This window comes from Mauremys mutica, chromosome 2 (assembly GCF_020497125.1).
Source record: "Mauremys mutica isolate MM-2020 ecotype Southern chromosome 2, ASM2049712v1, whole genome shotgun sequence".
NCBI classification, from domain to species: Eukaryota; Metazoa; Chordata; order Testudines; family Geoemydidae; genus Mauremys; species Mauremys mutica.
In genome coordinates, this window is record NC_059073.1 from 12,043,002 (window position 1) to 12,057,242 (window position 14,241).

General features: G+C 55.2%; 1 protein-coding gene across 3 annotated transcripts in view; it reads left to right on the forward strand.

Moving 5' to 3' along the window:
* LOC123364788 (serine/threonine-protein phosphatase 6 regulatory ankyrin repeat subunit B-like) overlaps positions 1-14,241 on the forward strand; it is an 83,773-nt gene that overhangs the window by 60,157 nt on the left and 9,375 nt on the right. For all 3 annotated transcript variants that reach the window (XM_045007174.1, XM_045007175.1, XM_045007176.1), the window contains 7 exons: positions 3,464-3,670; positions 6,612-6,713; positions 7,883-7,981; positions 9,178-9,324; positions 10,958-11,065; positions 12,099-12,296; positions 12,686-12,892. In XM_045007174.1, the coding sequence (XP_044863109.1) occupies positions 3,464-3,670; positions 6,612-6,713; positions 7,883-7,981; positions 9,178-9,324; positions 10,958-11,065; positions 12,099-12,296; positions 12,686-12,892 (1,068 nt within the window). The remainder of the gene's footprint in view (positions 1-3,463; positions 3,671-6,611; positions 6,714-7,882; positions 7,982-9,177; positions 9,325-10,957; positions 11,066-12,098; positions 12,297-12,685; positions 12,893-14,241) is intronic.

Here is a 14,241-nt window from a genome sequence, read left to right on the forward strand (position 1 = left end):
AACTCCTCCCCCCTTCTTCCTGTTTCCTGTCCTTTCAGACTCCAAACAGCCAGTGCTCCCAGTTCTAATAATTACAAGCAACATCTAAACACCACAAGAATTTGGAGAATGTGACCAAAAGAGGCTGGCTGGAGAGCCCTGGAGACTCACCTCCTGCGTATTGACACAGGACTGGTACAGCAGGGTTAGCCAGCATGCACACTGCCCCATACCACTGTGCCTTGAGTGTAACCTGGAGGAACTTCCTCCACTGGGGAGAGGTTACATTGCTCTCCGTGGCCCATTTAGTCCTTGAAGCCTCTGCGGAGCCCCTCAACAAAAAGGTCAGTCAGCACTAATCATATAGGAATGGTAACTGCTGATCCACCGCTATTGCTGAGATAATCTGATTCATGTACATGGAATGTCCACCAACGTCCTGTTTAATTGAATGCAGTGGAAACAAACAGCAGGCAATTTCCTTGCTCTGAAATCCCCCAGCCTGCCTCTCCAGCAAGCTCTGTGCCCAAGAAACTCTACCTCTGCTTCCTCTCAGGGCCCCACTCACAGCTGCTTCTCTTGGCTTTCTGCCTCCCATAAAAACAGCCTGCAGCTGTTACCCTCCCAGATCCAGAACCATTTTAAAACTGGAGTTTTATTAAATGTAACATCCCAAAAACAAACACGCACAGTTCGAAGAATCCCCAGTGCAGCTGAGTCCTTCTGGAGCACACCAAAAGTTCTGCTGCTGTCATCTAGGTGGGCCCCTTTGACCTCCTCAGCTGACCTTTGGTCCTTAAAGGGACAGGGTGCAGGTGCATTGAACCCTGGCGTGCCCTTATGAGTGCTTACACAACCAATACCCTAGCCCCAGCATTTGCAACCAAAGGAATCCCCTCAGTCCACTCAGCACAGCATCACTGTGCAGCATAACAATGCCGTGCTGTGCCACGGCCCTGTGTGTTGACGTGCAGTCAGAGGAGGCAGACATCCCATTTTAAAGAAGCAGCAGCCCCTGTGCTTAAAGTCAGGGGGAGAGGAGATCACAAGGGGTCACAGAACCCGCAATCACTATATATTTAAGTTGACCTGGAACACCGAGGGGTGCACATTAGGCACTGTTTTACCAAACTTGCTGCTCCCAGATCACGACAGAGCCCCGCGCGCACACACTTTCTTCAGACCTCTTTAAGCACTGGCAGACCCAGTTATTCCCATTAAAATCTAGATCTAAACTCACCCAATGTTCTTGGCTCTGCAGAACCCGGCCCATCTCCAGTAACGTCAGGTAAGATTCGATGCAAGGTTGGGAATAGATGCTCTGGCAAGGCTCATTAGCGCTCTGTTAGCCACCATCCTGCTTGGTAAATAGCAAAGGCGGACGTGTAGCCTGCAGTCTGTCTAGTGAAGATGCACTGACTGCAGAAACTCACATAGGCACTGCCACGGCCTGTGTTATACCTGTGGCAGTGCAGGCTTCCTTCTGCACCTTGCATGCACACACACGGCCACCGATGTCCCTTGCCCCCGTACCTCTCAGCTCCCATTGGCTCCCATTGGCCAGGAGTGCAGAGCCAGTGCTCGGGACGGGGCAATGCGCGGAGCCCTGGGGCCCCCCCTGCCTAGGGTCTGGACCTGCTGGCCGCTTCCGGGACGCAGCATGGAGCCAGGGCAGGTAGGGACTAGCCTGCTTTAGCCCTGCAGCACCACCCACTGGACTGTTAATGACCCAGTTGGCAGTGCGGACTGGAACCGCCAGGGTCCCTTTTCGACCGGTGTTCCAGTTCAAAACCAGACACCTGGTCTCCCAGCTTCTGAGAGATCCCCTACCGGCCAGCTCAGCCTAGCAGACAGGGTCGGCTCCCAGAGGCGGGTGAGTTTGACTTGGTGGGTAGGGAGTGGGGGAGTGGGTCTCTGGGGTGTCTCTGTGGGGCGGTACTCCTGGGGGAATGAAAGCAGGTCCCTCTGCAGATTTCTTTGCTTCCCTACTTCTCCGTCACTGTCTGCGGGGTGCAGAAAGAGAGGGAGAAGCAACGGGAAGCACGGGGCAGGGGTGTGTGACTAGGAATGCCCATGGGCGTAGTTTGGGGGGCATTGCCCCTAACAGAGTTGGGGTGGGGGGGAAACGGGGGTCACATACCACTGCCCCCCATTTCTGTGAGGGCAGAGCTTCCCGGCTGAAAAAAGAGGGTGCCACTCAGCTCCACTGACTTTGCAGCTGGATGCCACCTTCTGCGTCCTAGTGCTGGTCTGTGTGCTGGGAGCCATCCTGTGGTGGGGCAGGACAGGGGGCACACGGGGGGAAAGAGGCAGTGAAGTGGGATGGGAAGGGGGTGGAGCAGTAGGGAAAGGGCATGGGGTGGGAAAGAGAAAGGGATAGGAAAAGCGGGCGCAGGGAAGACGCGGGAGCCCGGCATGCGGCATCCCCTTGGCAGCAGCTGGGGCTCCCCGGTTAAGCAGGCCCATCAAACCCCCACCCTGACAAGCCCCACCTCCCGATGACCCTCCCAGTCTCCCACCCTACTGGGCAGTGGCGGGGGGGAGAGTCCTGTGGGTGGTGGGGCACTGGGAGGGGGCAGTGTGGTGTGCAGGGAGCTGTGTAGTTGTGGTGGGAGGTGAGTAGGGGAGTCTCTGGGCAGGGGTGCGCTGGGCATAGGGATGTGTAGGGGAGGTCTCTGGGCAAGGGGGTACTGGGCAGGAGGGCGCTGGGCATAAAGCGGGGGCATTGTGCAAGGGGGTGGTGTGCTGCGGCATGGACCCGCCCCGGAGGGGAAGGAGCACACTGGCAGCGCAGGACCAGTGTGCGGCTGGTGGCGGCTGGTTTGAAAAGCGTCCCCTCGCACTGGGCGGAGCAGGGCCACCCCTGCCGTACCATGCCCCATAGCCCCCGGCTGGTCCCTTGCTCTGGGGACCAACTCCCCCATTGCCCCCATGGGGGCCCACAAAAGTTTAATCCCACAGATACCTTAGGGAGCAGTGTGAGGAGCCAGAGAACACAGGTAAAATTCCCCTCATGTTTTTGATTTTGCTAATGCCTAAAGCAGAGAAGGGACTTTGTGCCCCGCGGCCCCATGCCCTGCTTTGGCCGCTGAATGAATGCTGCCATCAGATGATGCAGCAGGTACCCAGGTCTTGGCGGGTTAAAATGTGTTTCCATTCAACCCTCACAGCTGTGTGATTGATTTTGTTTTCAGCCTCCAGCTGCCTGACCAAAAAAAGGGAGATCTACCCCCAAACATGACCCTTTAGGTACAGTCCAGGTGGCCGAGGGTTGACTTCCCAGTCTTTCTGAGAGAAGCCTTTAATTTTGGGAAGTGTTTGCCCTTCAGATCTGAACTTGTGAATTTGAAAAATGTCCCCCCTTTCGCCCTGGCCTCTAACCTCTGACCAGGTGCACCCCCGAGGAACTGAGACACAACCAAGCCCCGAAGCGATTCACTGGCAGGCGGGGGTCTTACGGTGCCTGGCTCTGTTTTCCCCTCAGCAAGGACAGACACCGTTGCACCTGGCCGCTGAGAATGACCATTCGGAGGTGGTTCAGTTCTTTCTGAAGCACAAGCCGGAGCTGGTGACCTCTGCCAACGTGGAAGGTTCGACCTGTGCCCACATAGCTGCCTCCAAAGGCAGCATCGCTGTGATCAAGGAGCTGCTGAAGTTCAACAAGGTGGGGGCGACCACGGCACGCAACAAGGTGAGTCCCTGTGGCGGTGTCCCCTTGCTATGGGCCAGTCCAGCTGGGCAGTCTAGATCTGTGCCTGTTCTGCTATCCCAGAGGGATGAGGAAGCTGGGAGTTAAATGGTAATGCAGGAGTGAGAGGGGGAAAGGGAGAACTAGCCACGGACGGTCTATGGGGTGATTCTGAAGCTGGTGCTGGATCTGTAGAGAGAGAGAGTATTGCACCTCCTCTCTCCCGCGTGTCTGAGAGCTCAAGCAGTGCCCAGCTAGGATCCAGAGATCCAGATCATTCTCAGTGCCTCCATTATGCATGCTTAAGGCTAAGATTTTATCATGGTTATTTTTAGTAAAAGTCATGAACTGGTCACGGGCAATAAACAAAAATTAACAGAGCCTGTGACCTGTCTGTTACTTAACTGAAAATAACTGGGGGGGGGGCAGGGCTAGATAGAGAGGAGGAATGGAGTCCCATGGAGGGGGTGGGGGGCTGACAGGTCAAGCGACCCGCCATGGTGGGGGAAACAGCCCCGGTTCCAGTGGCCACAGCAGGGGGTGCAGCCACGGGAGGCTCACGGCCCCCGTTCCAAAGCTGGCCGCAGCTGTGGGACAGGGGTGCGCAATCCTGGCTGCAGCCTCTGGCAAGCCCAGGATGCCGTGGGGCTGGGGCACGCGGCCCCAGCTGCAGCCTCTGGCAAGCCCGGGATGCCATGGGGCTGGGGCACACGGCCCCGGCTGCAGCCCCTGGCGAAAGCCATGGAGCTGAGGTGCCTGGCCCTGGCTGCAGGCCCTGGGGAAAGCCGTGGGGCTGGGGCGCCCAGCCCCGGTTCAGCCTCTGCCGAGCCTGGGAAGCCAGGGGGCTCGAGTGCATGGGCCCGGCTACAGCCCCCGGTGGAAGCCACAGGGCTGGGGCTGCAGGGTCCTGGCTCCAGTCAGCCCCAGTTGCAGGGCAGGGATGCACAGTCCTGCCTCCTCCTCCTCCTGAAGCCCTAGAAGTCACGGAGGTCTGGCAAAGTGACGGAATCAGAGACCGCCGTGACTAAATCATAGCCTTATGCATGCTGCATGGCCACGCTATCGGAGTCTTCGCTCCACGGACAGCGGGCATCCCAGTAATAGTCATGGCAAATTATGAGATGGCAGCCGCGGAACGCTATCACCTTACTAACCATGGCTGCCTCAGAAACGCAGAGAGCTTGTGTCCGCCACAGGAAATGTGGTCAGCTGCCACACCCTCTGGAATCAGCTCTCCCCCGGGGTGGGTGCAAAGAGACAGACGCAAAGGAAGTGAATAACCCCAGGCACTGTGCATAACGCGATACTTCACCACTTTGCTTTCATAACATGGGCCTGAGCTGTACATTTGGGATCCGAATCTAACTTTCCCCAAACTTCGTGAGCGTTGGGGCCTGGCTTTTTGGTTTGGCCCATTATGGAGATAGGAACCAGCTGGGAAGTTCAGATCCAGCATCCCAGTGAGCATAAATAGGGGAACCCTTCTGTCTTCCTGCCAGCCTCCCGGAGACACGAGGGCCTAGACAAGATCCTAAAGGAAATGTGCCTGCCGGTTGTAGTAAGCGTGTTTTCCCCTTCCCCTGTCTGCTGGCATTGCAACAACGGTTAGCTGGTTTTCAGTAATGCATTAGTTGCATCCGCCCCCTTTTATTTATTTAATACAGGGATGGGCAAACTTTTTGTCCCGAGGGCCGCATCGGGTTTCGGAAATTGTATGGAAGGCTGGTTAGGGGAGGCTGTGCCTCCCCAAACAGCCAGGTGTGGCCCAGCCCCCGCCCCCTCCTGCTTCTTGCCCCCTGACGGGCCCCCAGGACTCCTCCCCCATCCAACCACCCCTTCCTGTCCCCTGACCGCCCCCAGAAACCCTGCCCCTGACTGCCCCCCGCCATCCCATCCAACCCCCCCTCTCCTTCCTGACTGCCCCCATTCAACACCCCTGTTCCCCGCCCTCTGACTGCCCTGACCCCTATCCACACCCCTGCCCCCTGACCACTTCCAGAACGTCCCTGCCCTCCATCCAACCCCCTCTGCTCTCTGCCTCCTGACTGCGCTGCCTGGAGCACCAGTGGCTGGTTGCACTACAGCTGCGCTGCCCAGAGCACCAGGACAGGCAGCCGTGGCACCTGGCTGGAGCCAGCCATGCCACCGTGCAGTACAGAGACGGGGTCAGGCCACGGCTCTGCAGCTGCTCTGCCCCAGGAGCTGGCAGCCCCGCCGCCCAGAACATTGCACCAGAGTGAGTTGAGGCTGCAGGGGAGGGGGAACAGCAGGGCAGGGGCCGGAGCTCAGGGGCCGGGCAGGAGGGTCCCGTGGGCCGGATGTGGCCTGCGGGCCATAGTTTGCCCACCTCTGATTTAGTATGTAGCTAAAGGCTTTGCTTTCATGGGAGGGTATTTGCAATGTGTCCTTTGCAGTGAGGTCGCCGGCAGGTCTCTTTGAGCCCTGTTTGTCAGGCCAAACAGGAGAGTGCTGAGATTTCAGTCCCAGTTCCTAAGAACCCCCCTCCCCCCAATTTAAACGCAGCTGTTTGCCCCTCTACACTTTCTCTGTGGCCTGCATGAAGAATCGTAGGTTGCATCCTTAGGGCAAGTTAGCACTGAGAAGACCCAGGATTGAGGCATTGGGAGGAGATGCCTGTGAGAGAGTCCCACATCGTCCTGATGCTCTGTGCCATTGCGTTGTTATATGCAGGGAGCTCTGGTACCTTCCTGGGCCCTTGCCTCTCAACCTTATATGCTGTGATCCTTGCGAGGTGAACCCCACTGCCAGCGTGCTCGGAAGCTCAGACAGTGAGGTTTTTTACCCTCGAAAACTTATGCCCAAATAAATCTGTTAGTCTTTAATGTGCCACCGGACTCCTTGTTGTTTTTGTGGATACTAACACGGCTACCCCCTGATACTTGCACATGGTTAGTTACCCAACCGGTCTGTCTTTGTGTTGCAGACAAGCAACTCCACGCCCCTGCACCTGGCAGCTGCTGGTGGACACGGTGAGGTGGTGAAGGTCTTGCTGCAGACGGGAGCCTCGGCAGCGGATGAGGACGGCGTACGTACCAAGGGCCCTGCTGGGCAGCTCCCAGTTCAAAATGCAGGTGGTGTGAATGCAATGGGTGATGGGTGCCCTCTTTGGCAGACAGCTTGGGCCCTCTAGAGTCAAAAGCATGAGCTGCTGGGGGCTGTAATAACTCATCCTCCGTAATCAGCACAGAGGGGACTGGTAACACCCGCTTGCCCATGAGTGCAAATGCCTCTCCTTCGTTTCAGGGTGCATGCTCGGAAGGGGAATCTCTCTTTGGCAGGGAAAGGTGCATTCACAAACTTTACATTCACATCCTTGTGTCTCTCCTTGATGTGCACCTCTGTGGATGGGGCGCAGGGGTCTGAGCCCTTTCCCCTTTGGGGAAGGTACTAACATTTTGCTGAGATGCTAAAGTAAAAGCATCCCTATTCTTCTTTCCATCTCTCCCCCCATGCCCCTAGTGTGTCTCTTGTAGACTAGTCCCAGGTTGGTGCCGTGTTGTGATTATAGCACGGTGAGGTGTTTAATTCAGGGATGAAGGGTTCAAATTCTCTGCCCCTTGCAGCAGAAGGGCAGTGATGTTTCATTTATAAAGAACCAGCCTCCTCTTTCTTCATGACTCCTCGAACGGTTCCAGGCTAAGGCAGCTCTCCATTCGGTGGCCTGTTGTCCTGAATGCCCAGCCAGCCTGTGACACCTTGAATTATACCAGCAGTTCTCAAACTGTGCCGCGACCCCCTTTGAACGGGGTCACCAGGGCTGGCTTAGATGTGCTGGGGCCCTGGGCTGAAGCCCGAGTCCCACCGCCCAGGGCCGAAGCCAAAGCCAGAGGGCTTCAGCCCTGGTCTGTGGGGCTCAGGTTATAGGCCTCCTGCCTGGGGCTGAAACCCTTGAGCCTCAGCTTTGTTCCCCCTGCCCAGAGCAGTGGGGCTCAGGCTTTGGCCCCCACACCCGGGGCAGTGGGGCCTGGGCAGGCTCAGGCTTTGGTACCCCTCCTGGGGTTGTGAAGTTTGAGACCCCCCTGAATTATACCGTCATAGCATGGAGCTGGGCCGTGCTGGGAGTGTCAGCACCTCACAGAATACGAGTAGGCCCCAGGAGGCCTTTCAGAGGTTCTGTCCCTCGCCCAGACTTCCTCCCTTGCTGTGACAACACTCTGGGATTTGCACCAGGCCTTTTCCTCTGCTCCTTATTAGGAAGGAATGACGGCAATTCACCTGGCAGCCAAACATGGGCACATCAGTGTCCTGGAGGCCTTAAAGGGCAGCGTCTCCTTGAGAATCACCAGCACCAAGGTGAGTGCGTGGCCGCTGGCTTTGCCCATCAAGGGCCGTGCTGTCTATGGCGTGGGTGTGGCTGTGTTCAGGGGCGGCTCTAGGCATTTTGCCGCCCCGAGCGCAGCAGGCAGGCTGCCTTCAGCGGCTTGCCTGCGGAGGGTCCGCTGGTCCCGCGGCTTTGGCAGACCTCCCGCAGGCAAGCCGCCGAAGGCAGCCTGCCTGCCGCCCTCGCAGCGACCGGCAGAGCGCCCCCAGTGGCTTGCCGCCCCGAGCACGCACTTGGCATGCTGGGGCCTGGAGCCGCCCCGGCTGTGTTGTGAAAACAGCCACTGTTTGGACCCAGCTCAGGTGGTGTTTGTTGTAACTGCGTAAGAGGTTATTGTCAGGACCTGGTTGCGTGTCCAGCAGAGAGAGGGCCACACAGGAAGGCAGGGAAGTGCCTGGGACACACAGTTATTGGTAACGGTTAGTCCCCAGTGGGCTGGACACCGTGTACACCTAGTGAGAGACCGTCCCTGCCCCAATGTGCTTGCAAAGAGCCCAGGCAGACAGAAGGTGGGAGAAAGGAAGCATTAGTATCCCTGTTGTGCAGATGGGAAACTGAGGCCCAGAGAGCGCGAGATGAGGTTTCCAAAGGTGACTAGTGATTTTGAGGGCTCGATTTTTGGATGCCTCACAGGGGCCTAATTTTCAGAGGCTGGGTGCTCAGCACTTCCACAAAATCAGGCTTGTTTTAGGGCTCTCAAGTTGAGCACCCGCTAACAGAGAGATCCAAAATTGTTAGTCCTTTTTGAAACCTCGGCCAATGGCAGAGAAGGGACTAGAACCGCATGCTCCTGGCACCCAGTCACATCCCTTAACACAGGGCCCGCCTTCTACCGCTTTGTCAGGGGTCGTCTTTTCCTGATGCTGCCCAGAGCCTTGCGGAGTCAACTGTGGATGCCAAATGCAGAGGCTGCCTCCTGAAATGTCGTGTATCCCCAAAAGCTCCTTCTCCTCTTCCAACTCTCTCATTTCCCCCCCGCTTTCTTTGTTTTCGTTCCTGTCATTCTCATGTCTTCTGTGACCTCTCCCTTTTAACCTTCTTCCTTCCAGCTGTCAGGCATGTACTGTGCTTTGATCGGATGCTAAATGGGAGCGCTCTGGTTCATTTAAAAGAGCAAATCTTGTTTGCTTTCCCTGAACTGTGGATGTGTTTTTCTTTCCCTTCCAAGACAGGATTTACTGCCCTTCATGTGGCAGCTCATTACGGCCAGCTGGACTGCGTCCGAGACATGCTCGCCAGGGGATTGGCCGCCATGCGCAGCGAGCCTCCCAAGCTCACCTCCGAAGGGCAGCAGGTCAAGCAGCAAGCCAGCGAGGTAAGACAGCAGCCAGCGCTGGGGAGGGATTAAGGGACAAGCCGACACATGGCATCCCGAACCCACTTGTCTATTTCTGTGGAGCCAAATAACATGGGGGCTCGTGTTACTGAGCCATGTGATTTCACTGTGTGGTAGGCCCGAGTCCTCTCCCCTGTAGACAGGCTTGGCAGAGGAGTGCTGCTGCGGACTGAATCCCCCTCCCTGCTGCTGCTGTAGCTCGGAACGGCCCGAGTAGTTTCCACACCAGCTGGAATCTTACTCCCTTCTCTTTAGCCAGTGAACCTTCTTACGCCCGACACACACTCCTGAGTGGCCCTGCACCTGGATGGACCCCAGACCCTACCCACCCACCTCCCTGCATCATGTCACTGCACTCTGTGTAACACGGCTACCCTGGTTCCGCTCTCCCTTGGGCCTATGGAGCGGGGAGAAGGATTTACCCCTGTATTCGCCTTGGGAAATCTGCCTTTGCCTCGTCCCATCTCTGCTCTCCTTGGTTAGGATTTGGCTCCACAGGGAGGCTTTTCAAAGGGCCAGAAATGGGAGGTCTGGATGACAAATGACTCCAAGGTCCTGATTGAAAGGGATGGGCTGTGCGTGGAGCTTGCAAGGTGTAGAGACCATGATGCTGCAGCCCTCGGTCCCATGGTGCTACTTGCCCCAGAACTCGGGGGCAGGTAGATCTGGTTGGAACGTTCTTGCCGAAAGATGCTGTTTCGGGGAAGCCGAAATGTTTTGGTTTCCATGAATTTTCATCAGGAGGGTTTTGGGTTGGAGGTCAGATCATGGGCCTGGAATTTGGGAGATCCAGATTCAAGACCCCGCTCTGTCTGAGTCAGTGTTACCTGGGATGAAATTCCCTGCTTTGAATCAGGCACAGCAGGGGTTGTGCCTGGGTCTCCCACAGCAGTGTCCCCACCACCAGGCTATAGTGACGGAGTCTCATGAAAACCTTTGAAAGGTTTTGGGGTTGTTCCAATGCGTAACAAAAAAAAAATTGGAAACCTCAAAAGTTGCCACAGAACGGAGTTGTCATCCTCCAGCTAGCGCAAGGGGCAGGTATTGGAATGAGCTTGCCCCAGCGGCGTAAAGGTTTAGAAGTGCCCTAGTTCCTGGTTGCATTCGATCTGCTCCCCAGGATTGTCGCACACACGTCTTCGGCGTAGCTCGTGTGCGTGGCGCGGCCTGTCCTCGGTGACAGGAGCAAAAAAGGCATGAAAGCTTCACTGCCGGCCAGGCTGCAGGCCAGGTGTGTTGCCCAAATAGCATCCAACAACACACACAGGCAGTATGTTCAGGGGACAGCAGGGGCGTTGTCCGTGAGGGACTTTGGGATGGCCAGCACAAGGCCTAGGCACCCTAAGGGGACCCAGCGTGATGGTGCGTGCGGAGGAGGCTGCAGCGTTGCTGACTCTCCAGGGCCTCAGAGAGGGAAGAAGGTAGATCATCATGGCCCGCCTGCAGGCGTGAGTCACAGAAAATGGGGGAACAGCTGCTCTGGCTTCTGACTTGTACGCAATGTGTGTGTGTGGGGGGGGAGAAGTGTCTGGGAACTGTATTGCCCTCGCTGTATGCCCAGGAGTCTGGGGCATCAAAGGGGCCCTGCCGCCGTCTGTGTGATTTATCTCAGTCAGGATTCACGCCACTGCACCTGGCTGCCCAATCGGGACACGAGAGCCTGGTCCGGCTGCTGCTCAACTACCCAGGTGTGCAGGTGGATTGTCAGACCAGCCTGCAGGTAAGAGGCTGGCCACGCTCAGTGTGGGGCTGTTCTGCTCGCATGGGGGCCACCGTGCTCTGAGCTGGCTCAGCCCAGGAGAAGGCTGCAGCCTGTCGGGTGGGGGGGGTGGCTTTTATTCTTGCAGCGTCGCATCTGGGGTAACCATCTCTCCGGGAAGCTTCCACTTCCCACCCCAGAGGCTGCTCTGGCTCTGCGCTAGGTGGGAGAAGCAGGACCCCGGGGGTGGTCAGGAGGAGAGTCACTTTGGATGCACAAGGCCCACCAGAGTAAGAGAGGGTTAGGGTGAAGGAGAAGACACAGAGGGCAGAGATTCAGGGAGGAGGGTCCCCGGTGCAGAGCAGGGGTGGGAGGGGGAAGAAGATGGGAGGGGCAGAGCAAGGGTGCGGAAGAGAGATGCAGACACAGGGCATACGTCACAGGGGGAGCTCTGTGTTTACTGCTGGCTGTGGTATGTCTCCCCCAAAGCTGACACTAACCAAGCCCTTTTGAGCAACTCTCAGGGCCTAGCTTCTCGGAGGCCAGCACTCCAGGGGCCTTGAGTGGCCGTTCAGGCTAGCATTGTACCCCCATCCCACACTGATGTGTAAGATGACAAGAGAGCAAGGCCACCATGAAGCATCAGCCTCTTGGGACAATCCAAGGCCAATCCCATGACCTAACATTTGGGCTGCTCACCAGCTCAGGCCGGTCCAAACCATCTTAGTGCTACTGCTGACCAGTGCCGGGTTGACAACCGTAGAGACAGCTCTTCGCTCCGCAGAGGAGGCTGCTGCAATGGAAGCTTCGTCCATGTAGCCCTCAGACAGTGGACTTCAGCCCTGTTCTGGAGGGGTCAACTCTAGCTGTGGAAGGTAGTTCAGTCTCCCTGACCCTCGGTCCTCAGCCTCTGTCCTTGCTGTAAGAGAGATGCCTCTCATGCCGAGTCTGACAGTGACTCCAGGTGACCTTGTTAGGTCCCATTAGTGCCCTTGGAGCCATCCCATCCCTGTGCTAAACGCTGTAAAATATTAACCAGCCCACTTGTGCTTAGGGCTCCACCCCTCTCCACCTGGCGGCCCAGCATGGTCACACCGCCGTCGTTGGGCTCCTTCTGAGCAAATCCACCTCCCAGCTGCATCTCCGAGACAAGAGAGGGCGGACATGCCTCCACCTGGCTGCAGCCAATGGCCACGTTGAGATGGTGCGGGCGTTGCTGGGCCAGGGAGCGGAGATCAACATCACCGACAAGGTACAGCAGCAGCTCGCCCAGTTGGTGTTAGCCTGCTGGAACAGTGAGGGGCGGTCACACTTCCTGTGCAACCTTTTCATGTAGTGTCTCACACCAAGCCTTGATCGAAGGCCAGTGCCATGAATGATACATGATGCCAGTAACTCCAAACCCTACGTCCTGAATTCTATGGTTCCTAACAGCAACATGGCTGTCTATTGACAAAAGCTGGCAGCCAAGTTAGCTGCCCATGGATATCCAGTGGGCCCATCACCTGAAAGTTATGAAAGTTTCATGCAATTCTGGTTAAAGGTGATTCCATCCCCTCCTGCACCACTCCCTATTACATGACTGCCTGACGCCTGGTCAATGAATGCTGCACTTTCACTGTACATCCTTTAATTCCACAGCAAGGCTGGGGCCCATTGCACTTTGCTGCCAAATCGGGTTTCCTGGCTAGTGTCCGGCTGCTAGTGGAAAGCGGTGCCACACCGACTCTCGAGTCCAAAGAGGGGAGGATACCTATCCAGTATGCAGCTGCTGAGAACCACCAAGAAGTAGTGAGCTTCCTGCTGAAAAAGAACACCACCACCTTGAAACTGATTGAGGACAGAAAGGTAGGGGAGACTCTGAGCTCTGGGGAGGTGACGTGGGCAAGCCCTGAGCCAAGACTTATAAATCCTCAGCATCAACACTGTGCTTTATGGTGCAATAGCATGACTGGGATCCCAGTAATGCAGGTGTTTATAGTCATTGGTCACATCAGTGGTAGAAATGGTGATGGGGTTCCCAAAGCTGAAGACTAGAGCTAGGCAAAAATTTTCTGCCAAAACTCTAATTTTTTTTTTTGGTGTGAAAAAGGCAGATTTAGCAATACCGAACTGATTCATGAATTGGTGTCTGTTTCACCTAATTGTTTGGTTTTGGGGTTGGGGGATTCTGAAAAAATCAAAATGTTTCATGTTCAAAATGATACATTTCAATTTTTCAGTTGGAAATGACTTTTTGTTTCAAAATTTCCTTCCATTTTATTTTTAAAAATTCAAAAGTGTTTAAAAAAAAAGTCAAAATTAAAATGAAACCTTTTGATTTTGTTGGAATGAAACATTTTGTTCAATCCAGAATGAAAATGTTATGGACTTCTGAATCTGCAAAAATTGTCCTTTTTGGTCTGACCTGAAACAATTTGTTTTTTAACTTTGTCAAAATTGCCAGTTAACCTAAAAACCTATTATTCACCCAACTGTACTAGAACCAGCTTGACCAGGGGGTTGATCTAGTCAGAGATACCTCTCCTCTGTTTCTAGAAGCTGAAAAAAGCATCACTGAACATTAGTTCTACATATCCAGCATTTATATGATGAGCCTTCTTCAGCCGCAGTGAAGATATGTGAATGTTCCTGGCATTTTGGAAATATTCCTCTCAAATTGGATTGTTTTTTCCCCACATTGCTATTTACTAAATCCAGAGATTAGGTGTGGCCTCTGAGCACAGAAATTGGAGTTCTAATCCTAGCTTGGATGATGAATCCTTTTGTGACCTTAGGAAGTCACCTGATCTCTGCCTCGGTTTCACCATATGTAAAGCGGTGGTGATGATACTGCCCTACCCAGGGATGTGTTGTGGGTTAGTCAATGTTTGTAAAGTGTTACGCATTGTTATTGTTACTTGCATTACAGTAGCACCTAGAGGTTCCTCGTGCCAGGTGCTGTACACACATATAGGAAAAGATGGTCCCTGCACTGAAGAGCTTACATTGTAAATAGACAAGACAAAGAGTGGGGGGGAAGATAGTACTGTTATACCCATTTTACAGAAGAAGGCTTGAGACACCAGAGAGATTCAATGATTTGACCAACGTTGTACAGCGAGCTTGTAGCAGAAGTGGTAATTGAACCCTGATCTCCGGAGTTCCAGCCAGTGCCTTAAGCACAAGACTCTCCCTCCTTTTTCTGATATTAACTA